Source organism: Cebus imitator, unplaced genomic scaffold (assembly GCF_001604975.1).
Source record: "Cebus imitator isolate Cc_AM_T3 unplaced genomic scaffold, Cebus_imitator-1.0 Scaffold359, whole genome shotgun sequence".
NCBI lineage: Eukaryota > Metazoa > Chordata > Mammalia > Primates > Cebidae > Cebus > Cebus imitator.
Window position 1 is genome coordinate 815,157 of NW_016107674.1, and position 22,387 is coordinate 837,543.

A 22,387-nucleotide genomic window follows, 5' to 3' on the forward strand; every position below is an offset into this window, starting at 1 on the left:
TGGGGATTCCCTTCAACCTGTTCAATCTGCATTAAGGTCTGGATCACTCAGACATACTGAGAACTCCCAGCATTCATAGTACCATTGTAGGCACTCAATTAATCTTTGCAATAAACCAGTAAGGTGTAGGGATCATGATTCCCACTTCACACTGAAGAAGTGAAATACATAGAGGTTAGGTAATGAGTGGGAGAGCCAAGATTTCAGAATGACCATCCTCTTGGGTCATCTTTTCCTTCTATGCAAAGTCAGTGCAGGTATTACAGCCTTGATAATGGGTACTGACAACTTTCAAATGGAGATCAGGTGTTTCTACACTTATGTCGCAGCAGCCCTCCTCACAGCAGGAAGCATCAATCATCTTAGTGAAATATGCCAACAGTGCAGTTCTGTTCCAGGGAAGCACTGTGTCTGCAGGTCACATTAAGGCCTTGATAGCAAAGTAAAGATTTAATGTGAATGATTCCAAGTAGACGATGGGGAAACACCACTGTAGGGAAAGTAGATTTTTCTATCTATCCCTTTTCCTTTTTTTCATCAGTGTCCCTCCTCGAAGGGCACTCAAAAAGAGATCTACCTCCTTCTTAGCAGAGTTCTGAAAATTCTCTTTTACTTAGTAATAAAAGCTAGGTTCATATGCAGGAATAAGACACAGGAGGAGACATAAAAGTTGTCAGCAAAAGAGATAGCTAAGGATGCTGCTTTAATCGCTGCCTCCTCATTTCAAAATGCCTTTTGTTGACAGGATTCTATCTTGGACATTAAAGTACCGATATTTAAAGGACCTGGAGAGATGCCTGAAATCCGATCCTACATGGAAGAGTTCCCATTCCCATACTATATCATTCTACGAGATGTAAACGCACTTCCTGAGACACTCAGCGATGCCCTCAGACAGTGGTTTGAGTTGGTGACAGCCTCTGATCACCCATAGAACAGAACGAAGAGTCCAAAGTGAGACTTAACCATGGTCAGAAGGTCACATTCCTTACCCAGGTGCTCCCTTTTGGACAACTACAAAAAATTTTATTGTAATATATATTTTTATTTTACAACATGATCTTACAGCCTATAGAACGCTCTTTGGCTCCCTGCTTTGTCTGGGCTAAGGTTTTTATAACAAACCTGGAAGCAGCAGCCGCTGCAGCATCAGGTGCCTGAACTGGTAACTGGAAGAGATAGGAGTTCAGGCACCTGCTGCTGCAGTGGGCTTGGAAGCCCTGGCCTGGGAGGAGGTCATACCCCACCGTTGAAGCCCAGCTGCCTGTTTTCCTTTGCAGGGGACCTGGGCACCTGTGCCTTGAGGAGATGCTGCCAGGAGCATGGGATTCTGATAGTCCTTTGTATAAAGGATTAAGGGGAGCTAGCTGCCCTTTTGACCCTGCTCTAAGCTCTGTCTTGCCAAGCCCACAATGTGTACCCAAAAGCTGTCAAGTGGCTGAGACAGCTGCAGTTTCTGGAGAGTATGAGGGTGTGTTTTCTTACTGTGAAAGGAACTACCTACCTTCTTTTAGAGGGTAGGAAGAGTGTGGGGGGTGTGTGTGTGTGTGTGTGTGTTCTCATAAAGCAACCGGACATTATTAGAAGTCCAAGTAATCCACAAAAACAATCCTGGGGCTGTGTAAAAACAAAGTGGCTTTTCAGTACCCTCTTTCACATGTGCTGCTTCGGGAGACTATGCAATGATGGAAAGGTGATTTCTCCTTTATTTCATTCAGTGCCATGGTCCCTATTGTTGTAGTAATTTATTTGTTTAGTTCATCTTTTTTTTCTTAATGGTTAAGGGGAAGAGTCATTCCTCACACTGCTTTCAAGCTGGACTGAGCCAGTTTCATTCTGGGAAAGAAACACTATCCAGAAGAACTCAGCAGCTACATCTATTTTTTCCAGTCAAAAAAAACCTGATTTTTAGGCAGTTTTTACTTGGCCAGAAAGCAGTGCTTGAATACTTGAAACTGTGTGCTCTGATCTACTTAATGTTCTGTCAGAATGTTCTTTTGTAGGCAGTATGTCATGATGTAATCATCTATCTCCCTGTCTATTTCCAAGTTACACTGTGAAGTCTGCCACCCTTTTGAGGTGGTCATCAAAGATACAAATTGCTTGTTGTTTAACCAAGTGTCCCAAAGCATGTACCTGAAGTTATATGATTATTTTTTATTCTAAAAAGCTATGCAGCTTATATTCTGAAAACTATTAAAACATATACCACTGTTGATATAATATGTGACTATTCTTAATGAAAGATGACAGGATTGTAAAAGGTATGCTAGGGGATTGATCTCTGCTGGATCAGTAAAAGCTGTTACTAGTTAATGCTGTACTAACATGACCTCCAACTTCAACGTTGCTCTTACTACAAGGGTTGATTTCTCATTTGCATTTATGTCCATGGTAGAGTGAGCTATAATGTGCTGGCTTTGCGGTAGAATGAAAAGGGTGAGTTGATGGAGCCATGCAATGGCTTGTAAAGATTCTCCTCCATAAGTAAGTGATGTCACATCTACTCACATTTCATTGGCTAAAGTCCTCCATGGGGCAGGCAGTTTAATCTTCCAGTAAGGTTGAGTCTGGGAGGGAAAGACACCAATACTATGACAATGCTGGAATCTATTATATCTGCCTTTGGAAGCTCTATCTTAGATAGAACTCCCAAACTGGCATGCCCAGAGTGATTCCCTTGGCCCTTGGTTAGCTCATGAGATCAGGGACAGTAGGAATTCCAGGAAGCAGGAACCCAAGAGTGCCATTTTCAACTTGTGTTCCCAACAGGGCTTGCAGGAGTAGTGATAAATTAATCTATCATGTTGATAGTTCACATTTGTGCCATCCTGCCCATCCCCTTAGGCCTTGGCCAAATAGGTAAGTTCTGATGTTTAATGAATGGACAGCAGAACACAAATGTCCTCCATGGTGTCTCAAAAATCTCACTTTGGGGCTAGGCGTGGTGGCTCACCCCTATAATCCCAACACTTTGGAAGGCAGAGGCGGGTGGATCCCTTGAGGTCGGGAGTTTGAGACCAGCCTGGCCAATATGGTGAACCCCATCTCTACTAAAAATACAAAAAATTAGCTGGGTGTGGTAGTGTGTGCCTGTAATCCCAAGCTACTGGGGAGGCTGAGTCCAGAGAACTACTTGAACCTGGAGGCAGAGGTTGCAGTGAACTGAGATCACACCACTGCACTCCAGCCTTGGTGACAGAGCAACACTCTGAACGTTCAAACAACAAAATCTCACTTTGGACAACTTTACCACTCCTGTGGCCTCAACCATCATTGAAGCAAAAAGACTAAAATTCTCCATCCAGGGGTCCAGGAAGTCTACTCTTTGGTATTCTCAATTATATTCAGACATCTGTTGGAACTATATTTAGGCAACAGACTCTTCAAATACATCACATTCAAAATGCCACTCTGTTCTAATTCCCCTATCCCAAACGTTCCTTCAATAATTCCCCATATGCAGTGACCACTGCAACAACCACCCTGTTCACAAACTTGGAGCTTAACCTACACATCTGCTTTACTTCCTTCTCCATTTCTATCCATACTCCAATCAAATTAATCATCTTGTCCAGTCTGACTTCAGGACATGCTATCCTATTCCGCACCTCCTCTGCCCCCATTCCATTGTGACTGGGGTTCTTTTAATCTCTAGCAGGGACTCCTTCAGTGGTATCCTGACCAGTAACTTGTTTTTGCTTGCTTCGCTTCATCCTACATACAACATTCAAGATCTTTCTAAAAGTTCTCTAGCTGAAAATCCCTTCAAAGCTCCCCGTTGTGAAGAGGGTAATACTCAAGCTTTTTCACGTGACCTATGAGGCTCTTGCCTGACCCTTCTGTCCCCTCTCTCCCAGTATCCCTGCCAATGTTCCATGTGTTGTCTGGAATCCTCTTACTGACTTTGCTTTTCTGGCAAATACCTAGCTGAGACAAGCCCTCCAGGAAGAATGATTTCCCACAGCATGAACCACAACATTATTTGTTAGCACTATATTGAACTTAAGAGGTTTTTCTGCCCAAAGCATGAGTCTGAGCAAGGAGTATATGAGACTTATGACACAGCATTGCCAGTGTCTAGCATGAGTTTTGTGTGTGTGTGTGTTTTTTTAATGGAGCTTTGGTCTTGTTGCCCAGGCTGGAGTGCAGTGGTGTGCTCTCTGCTCACTGCAACCTCCGTCTCCCGGGTTCAAGCAACTCTCCTGCCTTAGCCTCCCGAATAGCTGGGACTACAGGTGTGCACCACCAGGCCTGGCTAATTTTTTGTATTTTTGGTAGAGACAGGGTTTTGCTATGTTGGGCAGGCTGGTCTCGAACTCCTGATTACAGGCCTGAGCCACTGCGCCCAGCCTGAGTGTCTCTTGATGGGAAGAAGAAATAATGTAAAAATGTGTTTTCTCACATATTGATTTATAGATTCAACACTATTTCAAAATTCCAATCAAGATCACAAGATGATCTGGAGGGAAATTATACAAAACATTTCTAAAGGTTATAGAGAACAGTACTAATATTTTTTTTTTAACAAGAAACTAGTTTTGCCAGATAATAAAAACATACATATAAAACAAAAATTAAAAACTCAACCCGTCTAAGATGAAACAATTCTGGATTACTCAGACCCTAAAAGAATTTACCATACAGTCAAAAAGACATCAATCATAAAGCCCAGAAAAAGAAGTGAATTATGTAATAAATGATACTGATACAGCTTAACATCTAGAAAAGAAATTAGATCCACATGATGCTGTAAACCAAAGTAAATTCTAGATGGAGTAAATATTTTAAAAATAATGAAACTTTAAAAAATGAATTACAAAGGTCTGAATGGGAAATGAAAAGCCTCAAAAGGCACAAAAATACATGTGATTGTATAGATAAAATTTCTGTATGTACAAAGAAATGACAAAAACAAAATATAGAGCCCATATAAAAGAATAAAAGTCCTCATCATAAGCAGACCCAAGTCCTGAATAATTCACAAAATCAGTATAACTAAAAATGGAGAGGGGTATTTAACTTCACTCATACTTTTTAAAAGTTAGCAATGAAATATCAATGCTAATGTATTAGACAAAGTTTGACAAATATATTACAATGTGGTCATGCAGTTAGCATCATTCATACAATGCCTGGTGAAGTTCAAAAGAGCAATGATTAGAGTTCATATGTGTGCCAGGTCCTGTTCTCAGTACATTACAGATACACAACTGAGGTAGATGCTGTATTTCACTTTACAGGGGAGGTAACAGGCCAGGAGAGGGTAAATAGCCTGTAACACAGCTAGGAAGAGGGAGCCCCAGGATGCCAACAGGCAGGCAAGCAAGTACTCAGTAAATAGCAATTGAATGAACACTTGGTACTATTTTAATTTGATACAACACTATTTGGAAAATTAATATGGCAAAGATTTGCTAACTCCACTTTCAGTGACTTAACCTAAAGGCATGTGGTGTGTATTGTGGGGAAGATAAAACAGTTGCAAGGAAAGAAAAGCAAAAGCCTGGGGCTTAGGGATGGTTCTGCTCCTCCTTATGAAAAGTGCTTAAAACTTAAGTGAGGGCCAGGCGCGGTGGCTCAGGCCTGTAATCCCTGCATTTTGGGATGCCGAGGGGGGCGGGTCATGAGATCAGGAGTTCAAGGCCAGCCTGACCAACATGGTGAAACCCCGTCTCTACTAAAAGTATAAAAAAATTAGCTGAGTGTGGTGGCGCACGCCTGTAATCCCAGCTACTCAGGAGGCTGAGGAAGGAGAATCGCTTGAACTCAGGAGACAAAGGTTGCAGTGGGCCCGAGACAGTGCCACTGCACTCCAGCCTGAGTGACAGAGCAAGACTTCCTCTCAATACGTAACAAACAAAACAAAAAACCCCGCAGTGGGGCAGCCATTCAAAGCTTTGTTTCAAAGGATCATGAAGGTCACCGCTCCGGGAGAACGCTTGTATTAGAAAAGAACAGGACGAAAACACAGAGAGAGAGAGAGATACACTCCAAGGCTATTCATATTGCCAAATCTCATATTGCCAAATCTTTCCTCTCTTACCACCACAACCCTCAGACACGCCTCTAGAGGCTGAACCAACCTCTGTTCTCAAGACTTGTGCCAAGTGGGATCAAATGAAGTACTGCCAAAAGAACATTCAAATAACTTCCCCTTTGCCCACAAAATTTTTTTTTTTTTTCCGAGACATAGTCTCGCTCTGTCGTCCAGACTGGAGTGCAGTGGCGCAATCTCGGCTCACTGCAACCTCCACCTTCCGGGTTCAAACGATTCTCCTGCCTCAGCCTCCCGAGGTGCTGGGATTACAGGCGTCCGCCACCACGCCGGGCTGGTTTTTGTATTTTTTGGCAAAAACGGGTCTTCACCATGGTGGCCAGTCTGGTGTCGAACTCTTGACCTCAGTTAATCTGCCTGCCTCGGCCTCCCAAAGTGCTTGGAATTGCAGACCTGAACCGCCGCGCCCGGCCTCCTTCACTTTCATTTGATGAACTCTCTTTGCCAACAACCGTGCTAAGTGCCCTACCTTTCTTTCGTTATCACAACGACCCTATAAGGCCCTGCTATCCCATTTTACCGACGAGAAAACTTCAGCCAGCGCAGCCCATAACCTTCTCCAAACCCTAGGGCCTCAGTCCGAAGACCTCGCGCTCTCAGTCAGTGACAAATACGCCGGCCGTCTCCCAGGAAACCAGGCTCGCCACACCCCTGGTCGGAACCCCCCCCACTTCCGCTCCTGCGCGCTGAGGCTCCGGCGGACCGCTGGCGGACATGGCCGCTGACCGCTAGCGGACATGGCAGCTTCCCGCTTACCCCCAGCGACGCTAACATTAAAGCAGGTGAGGTTCTCTGCCTTCCAGAGCAGCTTACCTGGGTCTCAGCGTCTGGATTCTCCATCTACCCTCCATCCAACGGGGCGGGTTCCGGGATCCTGACGCGGCGCGCGCCCTCTGATATTAGCCCGACGCCTGCGGGGCGGGGTTTCGCGCCGCAGAGGCCTATGGGAGGCAAGAGCCGCTTACCCGGTTTGGTGTGGTTGCGTGAGGTGCGCCAGGTGCTTGATTTCCTCAAGTACCTGCGCCCCTGCTACTCAGGGCAGCTGTCAGTTGCACTGAGCTGTGGCAAACGGCAAATGAGATTACCAAAGATTTGAACAACTGTTAATTTAGAAAAAGTGCTGTCGTCAACATATAGGAGACCGGCAGCCCTTTTCAGCCCGGTAGTCAGCTCCTGATTTGCGTGTGTGTGTGTTTGTGTGTGTGTAGAGACAGAGTCTCACTCCGTCGCCCAGGCTGGAGTGCAGTGGCCAGATCTCGGCTCGCTGCAACTTCCGCCTCCCGGGTTCAAGCGATTCTCCTGCCTCAGCCTCCTGAGTAGCTGGGATTACAGGCAGGCGCGCGCCACCACATCTAGCTAATTTTTGTATTTTTAGTAGGGACGGACTTTCACCATGTTAGTTAGGCTGGTCTCAAACTCCTGACCTTGTCATCCGCCTGCCTCGGCCTTCCAAAATGCTGGGATTACAGGCATGAGCCACCGCGCCTGGCCGATTTTTAAATTGTTCTTAGGTTTCACAGAGGAGTAAGCAAAAAGATCAGATGAACCTCGTGATGCTGTCTTTAAAACATGTTTTTGAGACAGGGCCTCACTCGCCCAGGCTGAGTGCAGTGGAGCAATCAAGGCTTACAGCAGCTTACACCTCCCTGGGCTCAGGTGATCCTCCCATCTCGGTCTCCTAAAGTTCTGGGATTACAGGCCTGAGCCACTGCACCTGGCAAAAAAATATACTATTCTAAAAAAAAAAAAAAAAAAAAAGTCTTTGCTTTTTTCCGAAATTCACCAATGAGAAAGAGTCTGGTTACAGCTTGTTTGCTGAAATAGAACCTTCCAGGCTGGCGATTGTGCAGTAGTAATTGCTGTTTCTCCTCTCTTTTGCAGTTCATAAGAAGGCAACAAGTTCTTCTCCTCTACAGAAGGATTTTGCAAACAATTCGGCAAGTTCCAAATGATTCTGATCGCAAATACCTGAAGGATTGGGCAAGGGAAGAATTCAAAAGAAACAAAAGTGCCACGGAAGAGGTGAGAACAAAATCATGGTGAGGACAGACCCTATTTCTTTTAATTGTTCAGTGAATTTTTTTTTTAAGTTTAGCAGACATCTTGGAATATAATGCCACCAAGCTGGCATAGCTTGATCATTGCTTGTAATGTTACCGATTTTAAATATTTTAAAATTTAGTATTGCTGTATCTGTACTCTTCAACATCATCACTTGATTTTTATGTTATGTATTATATATGTGGAACTCCTTTGGCTTTCCTAAAAGGCAGCAGTTCCAATACCTAGTATTGGCTCTTGATTTTAACAAATAAAATGTTATAGCTATACCTTGTTTAACCAGGTAAAACAGTAACCAGATTTCACTTTATTCTACAGGACACAATCCGGATGATGATTACTCAAGGCAATATGCAGCTCAAAGAATTAGAAAGAACACTTGCTTTAGCAAAATCTTAACTATAGCATTATTCTGAAGGATTTTCAAAGTCTCCATGTGTTTTGTTGCATTTAGGATTAATGATGGACAGCACAAAGCCCAGTCTTACTATTTGTATATACAGTATTTGCTGCATTTTGAAAATGTTTATGGATGTCTCCGCAGTTTTTAAAAGAAGCAAAAACCACTAACAAATGGCCAGTTAGCACATGAAAAGATGCTGGACATAATCATTAGGGAAGTGTAAATCAAAACTATGAGGTGGGATGCAGTAGCTCACGCTTGCAATCCCAGTACTTTACGAGGCCAAGGTAGGTGGATCACTGGAGGTCAGGAGTTAGAGACCAGCCTGGCCAACATGGCGAAACCTTATCTCTACTAAAAGTATAAAAATTAGCATGGCGTGGTGATGCATGCCTGTAGTCCCAGCTACTCGGGAGGCTGAGGCAGGAGAATCACTTGAACCCAGGAAGCAGAGGTTACAGTGAGCTGAGATCATGCCATTGCACTCCAGCCTGGGTGACAGAGTGAGATTCCATCTCCAAAAAAAAAAAAAAGGAAAACACACAACTATGAGTTATCATTTAATTCAGTAGAATGGCTGTAATTAAAAAGAAAAATAATAACAAGTGTTGAAGATGTGCAGAAATTGGAACCCTCATACATTGCTGGTGGGAATGTAAAATGTTGCAGCCACTTCAGGAAACAGACTGTCAGTTCCTCAAAAGATGAAACAGAGCTGCTGTATGATTTAGCAATTCTACCCCTAGGCCTATAACCATTATTTGGCAGTAAAAAGAAACAAAGGACTGATATATGCTAATCATGGATAAACCTTGAAAACGTTAAGTGAAAGAAGCCAGTCACGAAAGATCACATGATTCCATTTAAACGAAACGTCCAGAATAGGCGGAAAGATTAGTGGTTGCCTAGGCTGGCTGTAGGTAAAATGGAGTAACTGCTAATGGGTGTAGGGTTTCTTTTCAGGGTGATGAAAATATCCTACAGTTAGCTTGTGGTGTAGGTTGCACAACTCTGAATATACTCAAATCCACTGAATTGTACATTTTAAATATAAGCTATGAATTGTATCTCAATAAAGCTGTTATAAAAAAACAACTCTTAGGTGTAGGACTGAGAGTATACTGACATCAGGAGATACCCTGGAACTTTTTCAAAAAATCCTGTATTATTCCTGAGGGCTCTTCACATGTGTCATGGTTTGATAGAGGACTTGTCAAAAAGATCACCACTGGGAATCTAGATCCCAGTTGGAAAGGGAAGAGAAGCTTAATGAGCACATTGAAGCACTTACCAGAAAGAAGAGGGAAGACTTCTGGATGCAACCTCTGTGAGTACCTTAACATCCACATGGAAGAATTAAAAAAAATTAAAATTCTGGGTGCAGTTCTCAAATGACAGGAAAAAAAGAGAATTTGAAGAATACGTCAGAGATAAATACATTACAACCAAAGTTGACTTTGGGGCACTTTTGAAGGAGATCAAATTTATAATTCAGTGAAAGATGTGAAAGCTTGTGGAAGACGCTAGAATTATCAGTTCTGAAAACTGAAGTCTTCTGTTCATCAACAGAACAGAGCTAAGAAGTTACTCTAAGAATCTGACCAGCACCTGAAAGATACAGACATCATTTTGTAGAATGATAAATGGTGTCCAGTACTGGACTGCGCCTGAGGAGAGGCATAATCTCAATGTGGATATTGATGACCTGGGCTGTCAGGGTCCACCTCTACTACCTCCCTGAGCTTCAGAGCCCACAAGACAATAATTCTGAATACTGTTCTATGGGAGTAATCTACTAATTCAAAATGCGTGCCTGAGCCAATTTTCAGGTTTTTATGTAGATAAGTATTATTAGTAAACTCATTGCAAAATGATCTGAGAAGCAGGAGGAGCATTTGTGATGCTTCTGAACAGAGAACACTTTGGAAATATTTTTCTTTGTGTGACATGATTGATATACTCAAATACAGGCTATGTAGTACATCTAAAATCTTAAAACTCAAATCATCCTTTTATGGGTGTGGAGTTAGTGATTTAACGATGCTCTTCCTAACAGTGGTGTGCATGGAAAGGTTTTCGTTAAAGAGCGTATGTGGTTTGCATTTGCAAGATGCAGATAGCACAGATTCCAAGAAAACCTGGTTTTTTGTTTGTTTTAAAGCAGGTAAGTCTGGCCGTGGTGGCTTACCTGCTTTGGGAGGTACTTTGGGAGGCTGAAGTGGGAGGATCGCTTGACTCCAGGAGTTTGAGAACAACCTGAGCAACATAGTGGGAACCTGCCTCTATGAAACATTAAAAAATTAGCTGGCAAAATGGCATGTGCCTGTAATTCCAGCTACTCAGGAGGCTGAGGTAGAAGAAATGCATTTAGCCCGAGGTTGAGGCTGCAGCGAGCCATGAACATGCCACTGCACTTCAGCCTAGGAACAAAGCAAGACCCTCCCCCGCAAAAAAACTAAAATACTGAAAACTGAATAATCTGTCAGAGGCGAAAATTGCTGGATGTGCTTTTACCTTCATCTCTAAAGAACAATTTAATTTGTTCACTTACATGCTTTGCTTATCTCCTCTGAATTACAGGCCAATCTTATTGGTTAATCTAAGGGGATTTATTTAGCAATTTATTCTCAGGTATTGGAGGCACAGTCATTATGAAGTTGGTCTGAATGGAACTGCCAGTGATTTTTATGGAGGAATGAAAAGACAAAAAAAAAATGGTGAAACACACTTTATTCATCATGAAGCAACCTTTATCGGTACTCTGGATTAGACAACAAATTACTTTCTAGATGTTTCCTGAAACCTGTACTTCTGTTTGAATGTTAAACTTATGTTCCTAAAGTTTAAGATGTTTGAATGTCAGTTTATGTATTTGAACCACAATAAATCGATCCTTATATTAAAAATTTACATACAGAAGCTTTGTAGCATAAGAAGCAGCTAAAGCTATTTATTATATGAACATTAACTGCCCATGTTATTCCCCCCTTTTAAAACGTGCCATCAGGGCCTCGCGTGGTGGCTCATGCCTGCAGTCCCAGCACTTTGGGAGGCCGAGGTGGGTGGTCACTTGAGGTCAGGAGTTTGAGACCAGCCTGGCCAATATGGTGAAACGTCATTTCTATTAAAAATACAAAATTAGCTGGGCATGGTGGCACATGCCTGTAATTCCAGCTACTCAGGAAGGCTGCCTCAGTTTGAACCTGGCAGGCAGAGGTTGCAGTGAGCCAAGATCACACCACTGCACTCCAGCCTGGATGGAGTCCACAGTGAGACTCCATCTCAAAAAAAAAAAGTAAAAATGTGCCATCAAGTTAAAAGTTTTAAATTCATAGTACAACCATTACCATAGATGTGCCTGCAAGGAACACAGAGATGACTTTTTTTTGAGACATGGTCTCTGTCACACAGGTTGGAGTGCGGTGGCTTGAACATGGCTCATTGCAGCCTCAACCTCCCGGGCTCAACCGATCCGCCTGCTTCAGATTTTCATGTAGCTGGGACCACAGACATGTGCCACCATGTCTGGTGAATTTTTAAATTTTTTTTGTAGAGGAGGGGAATCTCACTTTGTTGTCAGGCTAGTCTCAAGCTGCTGGGCTCAAGCAATCCACCTGCCTAGGTGCCCAAAGTGCTGGGATTACAGGTGTGAACTTTTTTTTTTTTTTTCTTTTTCATATGGAGTCTTCCTCTGTCACCAGGCTAGAGTATGCAGTGGCGTGATCTCGGCTCACTGCAACCTCTGCCTCTGGGGTTCAAGCGATTCTCCTGCCTCAGCCTCCCAAGCAGCTGGGATTACAGGTGCATGCCACCACGTCCAGCTAATTTTTGTATTTTTAGTAGAGAAGGGTTTCACCATGTTGGTCAGGATGGTCTCGATCTCTTGACCTTGTGATCCGCCCGCCTCAGCCTCCCAAAGTGCTGGGATTACAGGTATAAGCCACTGTACCCAGCCAAGCTCTTTTTTTAATTAAGAGAGACAGTCTTACCTCATTCTGTCACCCAGGCTGGAATGACTTTCTAAAATTACAGAAAGCAGAACATACTTCTTGCTGTTTATAGTATTGTAGTCATACCAAAGGGGAAGAGTGTTTCTCCTTAAATAAAATTACAAATAAAAAAATCTGTTTTACTCTTACTCATAAAAGTTATTCTAGAATACGAAAGGTTAGTTTTTCTTTTTTCTTTTTTTTTTTTTTTTTGAGACGGAGTTTCACTCATGTTACCCAGGCTGGAGTGCAATGGCACGATCTCGGATCACCGCAACCTCCGCCTCCTGGGTTCAGGCAATTCTCCTGCCTCAGCCTCCTGAGTAGCTGGGATTACAGGCACGTGCCACCATGCCCAGCTAATTTTTTGTATTTTTAGTAGAGATGGGGTTTCACCATGTTGACCAGGATGGTCTCGATCTCTTGACCTCGTGATCCACCCGCCTCGGCCTCCCAAAGTGCTGGGATTACAGGCTTGAGCCACCGCGCCTGGCCTAAAAGGTTAGTTTTTCAAACTGGTTTTGTCTCTGGCTTTTATTATCCACACTTCACAAGAAGAAATGCATTTAAGAATTAACTTAGTCAAAAGGTATAACATTGGTATACTACTGCAGTATATACCAACTACTGTTAGTAACTACTGCAGATGATGTTTTGTCCCTCCCCTTTGTCCAGTAATGTCCAAATGGTCAACAGTTCAAACATTTAGGCTTGCACTGAGAAACCTTGCCACATTTCAGCAGTTTTGTTTTGCTTTTGGTGGCGAGCACCTGATCTCGACTTTATAGCCAATGTATTTACTCTGAATTACACTTTTATAGATAAAAGGTAAAGTGTAGCTGGGTGGTCTCAGGAGCCATAAAATGTGGTCAACCACAACAAATGAAAATATAAGCTAAACAACATATTCACACTTTCATTTTTTTAATAAGGAATTTAAGATCCACAGTATCTTAAAGTTTAATGCTTGGAAGAGACACAAATTCGAGGTGATAAAAATATTGACTAGAAGACACATAACATGCCTCATGAACACCTGACTTCACACACAAGGTATAACCATGAAAACAACACTATTTTGGGCTCTCAAAATCAAAAGTAAGATTAGAACTAATATATTTACTCTATTACACATATTTAGTATACTCAATACAATAATGCACTAACAATTTCTTTAAAAAAAACACTAATATTGTACAATGTTGCTGTGTTTCACATTATTTTTTTTTTCCACAGCTGTTGAAAGTTTCAGCCTCGGTTTGAACCATGACCTGCATGACAAGCTATACATTGTCAATAGTTCTGTTTCTTTGGAAAAGTACAGTTGTGGCATTTACTCATTTTAGCAGATAGCTAAAAGGGAAAAATAAGGAAAAATATACACTGGACCTGCAGTTAAGTTTTTGACAATGCCAAGGATCAAAAACAGATGAAACAACATTTGTTGAAGATGAAAAGGTATTGCATTGGTCTTAATAGAGATACCGTCATCTCTGGGTAAGGATGCTGACTGAGCCTATTCTGTTTCTTCACCTCTGTGTGTTTTCTATTCTATGACAGACTTCCAAGAGAAAAGATCTTGTAGTCAGCCACACTAGGTCCATTTGACCTTTCTCATTCTCTGGTCTCTTCTCTGTGACTTTTGACAAAAATACTCAGTTCACAATATTAGCTGCCTGCTTCTGATGGGTAGGAGGTATATAATCAAAATACTCCCACCAAAGCACTCTATGGTCTAGACTTGATACTTAATTTAGTTTTCGGCATTTCTCAACAAGGATACCTTGAGGTAATAGGAGATATTTTTGTAAGTGAAAATAATTCCTGCTTGGAACACAGCTTACTGAACTCAGGATTTCATTTCTTTGAGTATTAGGCAGTTCTCAATAAACTGATGTATATTGAGGAATAATTCTAAAGAGGTTAGTGATATCCTGTTTAGGAACAGATTTAGAAAACTGAAGGTACTCTCCAGCTCTACAATTCTGTATTAGGAACAACTGGGAAATGAGGAAGTGCCTCTATACTGCAATCTAGTGAGTCTCTGGGGGAAGACTGTCTACCTGCATAGTGGTTGAGAAATAAGACAAGCTCAAAAGCACATGAAAATCAGCTTGAAATAACATCAAATTCAGCCTCGGCAATATAGTGAGACCCCATATCTACAAAAAATTAGCCGGGAATGGTGGTGCACGCCTGTAGTTCCAGCTACTTGGGAGGTTGAGGCAGGAGGATCGCTTGAGCCTGGGAGGCCAAGGTTGCAGTGAGCTGTGATCATGCCACTGCACTCCAGTCCGGGCGACAGAGCAAGGCCCTGTCTCAACAAAATCAAACAAAAACATCAAATTTATTCCATATTGGTTCTATAACAGTGACATATCTACTGAATTACTTTTTTTTTTTCTTTTAGGAATGTCTATATCTATGGATTGTCACTACTGAAAAATCCCCAAAACTGTGAGCTTGACAAAGGAAATAAAAGAATACTTTGTTTTTCTTGGTGTCTCCATGTCAGTAAGTCATTTTTTCTCTTTGGCTCAATGAGCAGCATTTTATTCACAATTACGTTCCATAGTCACTAGGTTCCTGTGTTTATAGAAATAGAACTGAAGTTTCTATGCATACATGGGATATTGAGGAGATGAATATAAATCCCACATTCCAAAGGACAAGAAGTGGTCCAAAGTTTCAACATATCCAAGCTACTTTTACAACTTTGTTTCTGCGCTTATATTTCATTAGGAAGCAAAATCAAGTCTTCAGGCCTCCATGAAGCTGGGGAACAGTGAGGCCTAAGTTGTTATGGAGTATGTTGCCTTGACATAGTCACCGCAAAGCAGTAGAAAGGTTCTGAGGTTCTTTAACGACAGTTTAATTCAAAATGAAATACTTTCAAAAAAATAGCTTTATTCTTTATAAAATGTAGAGCAATAATCTCAAATTCAGAAAGGTACTCTGATATAATCGGGTTTGATTAGGAATAGGTTACAAATTTTCAGGTAATTGTTACGTGAATGTTTCTTCCATTAATTTGCTTTAAAATCACTATAATTGGTTTTTTGACTGAAAATACAGAAATGATCAATTTGAATCTTTCTTGTTTGATCTCATTGTTTTCGGAGCTGTTAGCTAATTATTCATTATCTAAATTAACTGACTTTTCAATAAATTTTATCATAAGATATATTAGATCTTGTGACATCATGAAAACATTTCTCCTCAAAAATCTGGTAACTTTTCATGTGGTTAATAGTCAACATTTTGAGAATTATGAATTTGAGAAGGAGGGTTTACTTAGCACATCTCAGAGTTACAGCTCTCTTAGAGAAAGACACTTGTCTAGGCACAGCAGGTGTGTTCAAATTTATATGAATGACTACTGGAGTTCAGATGGGATTAAGTTTTTCTTGCTTTTGACTTATATTATTTCACACATCTTGAATTTTAGAGTCTAGGCTTACACATCATTTGGTTTCTTGGCATGGCTTGCTTAATCTGAGCTTTCAAACTTCAGATGAACCTGGACTGAGGCTTAAACCCAAAACTAAGCAAGCTTCCCCTGGTTTCAGTTTAATTGTTGAGGCCTTCATAACTTCCGGGCATAGGAAACATGTATCTGGCACACTGTAGAAATTAGTGATTTTTTTAAAAAGGCAAATCTGCAATATATACAATAGTTGACGCCTTGGGCATAACTACTAAGCAGTTGCAAAACTGGAAATCTTCAAGAATCCTTTCTTGTTTCCACTTTATTGGTACTAATTTTCCTTCTGCACCCTAGTCCTTAGTTTAGCAAGTTCCTCTTCTAAACTTTTAATGTGTTCCTTCAAAGTAGCCTTGTCTTGCTGGGCTTTCTGATTTGCTTGGCTTCGTGCTTCTTCAATCTTCCTTTCATACCACTTTTCCATCTGGGTAGAAACAGCCTCAAAAAAATACTGGGTAAGCTCCAGAGCTTGGGAGGTGTCCCGAATGTGAGGGCCAGTCTGCTCGCCTCCCGCTGGTGGCAGCTGCCCACAGGTGCTGCTGGCTGCAGGTTGCTGGGTGCGATGCCTTGTCAGCCCACTCTTCCCAGACTTCTTAGTTTGAGTGCCTCTGTTGACGCAGGGCCCAGCCTGCTGATCAGATCTGCCTGCCTCATTCAGGGGTAGCAAGGCTGTCTGGACCTTGACATTCCTCAATCGGGAGCCTGTGCAGTCAGAAGACGACAGCTCCTGCTGGAGTCTCTGGGCAGCAGTGGAGTTGAGGGCCTTTTCCTTGGGCCTAACCACTGGAGGGGAGCTGTCAGAAGTTGCTGCTGGACCTGCAGTCACCACTGACTGATCCACACCTGGTTTCAGAAGGAAAACAAACGTGAGAGCAAATCCACATTCACATAGTCATGTGGCTGTGGGTCAGTATTTGAGAGTCCTAAGGATCCTGTAGATCACCAGCCTTTGCCATCACCACCCACCATGCGTAACGTCTCCTGTGAGCTTTTTCGCACTTTTCTGTTCCTCCCTTCCACTTTGTCTCCTCTGATGATCATTTTGGCTTGTCAGGGCTTTCATGGATTCTGTGTTAGCCACACTGGTATCATTTAAGCAAAAAAAGTTGCTGGCTTTTCCTTTATCCTGTCTCAATCTACCCGAGGAGGTTCTAGGTCCTGTTTCCTGATGCCTAAGGATGACGCAGCTCACCAAGTGTCTCAAAGCAGATTTGGACATTTATCTATGAGAATATGTATTCCCATTCTCTAATTCTGGGCCTATTCTGTAACTAATTGCTTGACCCAAGCTCCAATTTGGAAAGGAGGCCCCATTTTCCACACCCAGAGCGCCATGACAAGCTCCAAGGGTAGTCCTAGCTTGAAACATTTTCCGGGGATGTTTCCCCATGTTGTTGGCACAAAGATGAAACCACAGTTCCAGAGATGGCCTGTGATAACATAAAACACTTATATCAAAATCTCCCATTGAGGCCTAGTTACCCAGGCTCTGAATGTCCTCAAAATTACCACTGAGTATGACCACTGTGGCTAATGTCAAGATGTTGTGCTTGCAGCACTTCCTGTCCAGCACCGGGGGCAAGTTCGATGTAAGAACTTGCTGTTCAAGATTTACAAGAAAAAAACAAACAAGCCCATTCAAAAGTGGGTGAAGGATATGAACAGACACTTTTTTTTTTTTTTTTTTTTTTTTTGACGGAGTTTCGCTCTTGTTACCCAGGCTGGAGTGCAATGGCACGATCTCGGCTCACCGCAACCTCCGCCTCCTGGGTTCAGGCAATTCTCCTGCCTCAGCCTCCTGAGTAGCTGGGATTACAGGCACGCACCACCATGCCCAGCTAATGTTTTGTATTTTTGGTAGAGACGGGGTTTCACCATGTTGACCAGAATGGTCTCGATCTGTTCACCTCGTGATCCACCCGCCTCGGCCTCCCAAAGTGCTGGGATTACAGGCTTGAGCCACCGCGCCCGGCTGAACAGACACTTTACAAAAGAAGGCATACATGAGGCCAACAAACATATGAAAAAATGCTCATCATCACTAGTCATTAGAGAAATGCAAACCAAAACTACATCGAGATACCATCTCATGCCAGTTACAATGGCGATCATTAAAAAATCTGGAGACAACAGATGCTGGAGAGGATGTGGAGAAATAGGAACACTTTTACACTGTTGGTGGGAGTGTAAATTAGTTCAACCATTGTGGAAGACAGTGTGGCCGTTTCTCAAGGACCTAGAAATAGCAATTCCATTTGACCAGCAATCCCATTACTGGGTATATATCCAAAGGATTATAAATCATTCTGCTATAAGGACACATGCACAAGAATGTTCATTGCAGCACAGTTTACAATAGCAAAGACCTGGAACCAACCCAAATGCCCATCGATGATAGACTGGACAGGGAAAATGTGGCACATATACACCATGGAATATTATGCAGCCATCAAAAATGAGTTTGTGTCCTTTGTAGGGACATGGATGAACCTGGAAACTATCATTCTCAGCAAACTGACACAAGAACAGAAAATCAAACACTGCATGTTCTTACTCAAAGGTGGGTGTTGAACAATGAGAACACAGGGAGGGGAGCATCACACACTGGGGTCTACTGGGGGGAAATAGGGGAGGGACAGCAAGGGGTGGGGAGTTGGGGAGAGATACCATGGGGAGAAATGCCAGATATAGGTGAAGGGGAGGAAGGCAGCAAATCACGCTGCCATGTGTGTACCTATGCAACAATCTTGCATGTTCTTCACATGTACCCCAAAACCTAAAATGCAATAAAAAAAGAAAGAACTTGCTATTTAATGAGGATTTGCATAGGTGGACAAAAGTAAAAGGCAGATCAAAGAGAAGAAAGGGGTATAAGGCAGAAGGCAAGGGAGGAAGAGCCCTGCTGAGGAGGCCAATAGATCTTCATCACCCCTTATCAATATTGTACTTAAAGCAATGTTAACACCAATCAACAATTTTCTAATTCCTTTACTCAAATAAGCTTGAGAACATAAATGAGAATGCTTTATTACTATATAGCAACTGAGTATATGATTATGAGTAAAATATAGTCCTTGCCCCTACAGAGTGCACCCTACCATCCAGTGTTTCCCACAGTCCTATCATAAGGACTGCCTTTTATTTATTTATTTTTTTGAGACGGAATTTTGCTCTTGTTGCCCAGGCTGGAGTGCAATGGCGTGATCTCTGCTCATTGCCACCTCCACCTCCGGGTTCAAGCAATTCTCCTGCCTCAGCCTCCCAAGTAGCTGTGATGACAGGCATGTGCCACCAGGCCCAGCTAATTTTGTATTTTTAGTAGAGACAAGTTTTCTCCATGTTGGTCAAGCTGGTCTCAAACACCCAACCTCAGGTGATCTGCCCACCTTGGCCTCCCCAAATGCTGGGATTACAGGCGTGAGCCACTGTACCCGGCCCGGACTGCCTTTCAATGCTGGAGAGAACAAGAGCTGCTGGTTGTATTCCTTTTGGACAAAAGGGCTCTCTGTATGTGGGTTACCTGTAGAGGACTCGCAAGTTGATGGTGTGGATTTAGCTCTGGAGGCCCTAGAATCTCCAGAAAGCTTCATCTCCAGATTCTGAATCTTTAACATGCACCAGGTTTTTAATTCATCCACCAAGGATATCTTAAAATAAATAAATAAATGAATGAACGAATGAATGAATGAATTTGATACATGGTTTATGAATTAAAGCCTCAAGGATGGACTTTTCAATTCTAACAGTTGAGAATATCATCTAACAAACCCAAGAAGTTATGGCTTGCCCACTGCTATAGTTTGGATATCTGACCCCTCCAAATCTCATTGAAATCTGATCCCCAATGTTGGAGGTGGGGCCTTATGGGAAGTGTTTTGTCACGGGGCTGAATGCCTCATGACTGGCTTGGTATTATCCTCACGGTTAGTGAGTTCTTGCTTTATTAGTTTTTGAAAGAGCTGGTTGGCACCTCCCTCCTGTCTCTCTTGCCTCTTATCTCACTAGGTGATCTGTGCACACCAGCTCCCCTTCACCCTACCATGAGTAAAAGGTTCCTGAGGCCCTGACCAGATGCAGATGCTGGCACCATGCTTCTTGTACAGCCTGCAGAACCATTAGTGAAATAACTCTTCTTTATAAATTACCCAGCCTCAGGTATTCCTTTATAGCAACATAGCCGAAGCCACTCTTTTATAGGCTACAGCAGGCACCCAAGCAGAGAGCTATCTACAATCTTCACTAAGTGACTTAGAGCCACCTTAAACTCAGCCACCCAAAGACACCCAAATCTTCCAAATCAAGTACTTCTGGCTGCTTAGAAGCATGAGTTCTCACACAATCACCTCTACTCATTCCATGTCTGTTATCTTGGTGAGACAGTAAGCTCCCTGAGGGCAGAAACTATGTCTTGTTCTAAAACTGTAATGGCCTAACAAATGCACAATACATGGAGTTAGTTTGGGGCAGAAATGGCATCTTCCCCAGCATGTTCAGTCTTCATCTGTTGCCAGCATACTCTGCCATGGACATAAACAGAACTACAGGTTCTTTTCTACTAACCTCATCTCAGGATTATAAAAATGATACACTATATAATGCAAAAGCTCTCAGGGAGTCTCAGCCTCTGAGTTTTCAGTGGCAGGTCTGCCTGAGCTCAATGGGCCTGCGTGGTAAATCATAAGTTAAGGACTGGCAGATACTGGTTCCTACCTGTCGTTTCTCCCCCTCATGCTTCTGTGTGTCTGAGTGCTGTTGCAGGCGGTTCAGGCACTCTGTCCTCTCTGCAGAGAGTCTCTCAACCATCAGCTTGTCCAAAACACGCATCTAGGAGTCAAGGGGAGCATAGTGCAGGACTGAGATGATCTCAGGGTGAGCCCTGGTTTCTCAGCTCCTGCAGAGGGGCTCGGGAACCAAGTAGGAGGCCCTGCATGCCAGCTTCAACTTCTCATCTGATTCCATTTGCATATAGGACTCATGGAACTTTTTCAGAATTCTTGAGCATGTTTCTATGAGGCCAATATTTCTTTTTTTAAAAAATCTCATTTGTTAAAGTTTAAGAGGTTTAAGAGACTATGAATATGCAGGCCAGGCATGGTGGGCTATAATCCCAGCACCTGAGGGCAGGAGTTTGAGATCAGCCTGGCCAACACGGTGAAACTCCATCTCTACTAAAAATACAAAAATTAGCCAGGGATGGTGGCGGGTGCCTGTAGTCCCAGCTACTCGGGAGGCTAAGGCAGGAGAATTGCTTGAACCTGGGAGGTGGAGGTTGCAGTGAGCCGAGATCACACCACGGCATTCCAGTCTGGGTGACAGAGCAAGACTCCATCTCAAAAACAAAAGAATATGAATATGCAGTAAACACACAACTTGAGCCCATGCAGGCCTTGAAGGGCTTAAAACATTATTTCCCAGACTACTGTATGGAAAAAACTACATCTCAAATTATGGAGACTCTCTTCCCCAACCCCGACTTTAAAAAATGTTAGTGGTTGCCTATGAGACAGTAAAATGACCTTTTATCCAGCTTTTCCAGTGAGCAAATATTTTTTGGTGCTTCACTGGAAGTAGCTAAAGTATGTAAGAAGAGTGTAGAAGGAACTTAAAGAACTGCTTCAGAGAATAAGCAGTTGTCACTTTTCAATCACATGCCTTTCTGGAGTCCCCTTCATCTTGGCATTTCCTGTAAGACCTCCACACCTAGAAGGTCCAAACTCACTGCTTTGACAAGGACCAAAGAATGAAAGGAACTATTGTTAGGAAGAGCCAATCCACGAAGGCTCACTGGTGACCTCCTCTCCTGTCAGGGACATACGCGGCATTCTACATTAAGAAAAAATAAACATCAGTTCTGGAGACGTGGTGAGCACATTCTGTTTTTCTTTTCAGCCTATGTTTTCCTGTGAACTGTGCTCCTCCTGTTTTCTAGGATTGGCCTACTCTCCCCGCTCCCCTAACCTCTTCCTCCAGGTGGCTGTTTTCAAGAGCAGCCGTAGGTATACATTGCTTTGTTCACAGGTCACACTGATTGGCTCAGGTATGAACATCTGACTCAAGGGTACCAGGGTCCTTTCTCTGTGATTTGGAATGAGGACTAAGATTCTATACCCCAATCTGTCACTTCCTTGAACTGAAACGAGGCCCATAAGGCATCCCAGCATTCATATCTCATTCCTCTTTGAGCTTAGGCTAGGCGAAGTGGAGTTTTGTGCACACAAAGGTATGCACAAATCTATGATGGCCCTAAGAAAAGACTTTTAAAATGGCCTTTCTATAAAATACAGATAGAAAATAAGTCTTAAAAATGTTTAATCTTATCAGTAAACAAGGAAATAAAACTTAGTAAAATGTCCTTAATCAATTTGGCAAAAACTTAAAAAAAAAAAAAAAAA

At 42.6% G+C, this 22,387-nt stretch overlaps 3 protein-coding genes and 1 long non-coding RNA gene across 12 annotated transcripts in view; 3 read left to right on the top strand and 1 right to left on the bottom strand.

Annotated features, from left to right (window-relative positions):
* MDN1 (midasin AAA ATPase 1) overlaps window positions 1-2,223 on the top strand; it is a 176,290-nt gene extending 174,067 nt beyond the window's left edge. Inside the window, exon 100 of the mRNA XM_037730790.1 lies at window positions 746-2,223. Within this exon, the coding sequence (XP_037586718.1) occupies window positions 746-934 (189 nt within the window). The 3' untranslated portion in view covers window positions 935-2,223. The remainder of the gene's footprint in view (window positions 1-745) is intronic.
* Window positions 2,224-6,723: 4,500 nt separating this feature from the next.
* On the top strand, window positions 6,724-9,055 carry LYRM2 (LYR motif containing 2). Its single transcript, XM_017506793.2, has 3 exons — window positions 6,724-6,840; window positions 7,940-8,080; window positions 8,438-9,055. The coding sequence occupies exons 1-3, from the start codon at window positions 6,796-6,798 to the stop codon at window positions 8,516-8,518; spliced, it is 267 nt and encodes an 88-aa protein (XP_017362282.1). The 5' UTR covers window positions 6,724-6,795; the 3' UTR covers window positions 8,519-9,055.
* A 3,367-nt stretch (window positions 9,056-12,422) lies between these two features.
* Window positions 12,423-15,007, top strand: LOC108288013. The gene is made up of 2 exons (XR_001818553.2): window positions 12,423-12,689; window positions 13,013-15,007. It is a non-coding gene; the product is annotated as an uncharacterized LOC108288013 (long non-coding RNA).
* ANKRD6 (ankyrin repeat domain 6) overlaps window positions 13,568-22,387 on the bottom strand; it is a 37,085-nt gene continuing 28,265 nt past the window's right edge. For 6 of the 9 annotated variants that reach the window (XM_017506798.2, XM_037730797.1, XM_017506796.2 and 3 more), the window contains 3 exons: window positions 20,706-20,819; window positions 19,516-19,642; window positions 13,729-16,838 (listed from right to left, as the gene is read on the bottom strand). In XM_017506798.2, the coding sequence (XP_017362287.1) occupies window positions 16,270-16,838; window positions 19,516-19,642; window positions 20,706-20,819 (810 nt within the window). In that variant the 3' untranslated portion in view covers window positions 13,729-16,269. Of the gene's footprint in view, window positions 16,839-19,515; window positions 19,643-20,705; window positions 20,820-22,387 lie in introns of all 9 variants that reach the window. The other 3 variants (XM_017506795.2, XM_017506794.2, XM_017506800.2) reach the window with 2 other exon arrangements.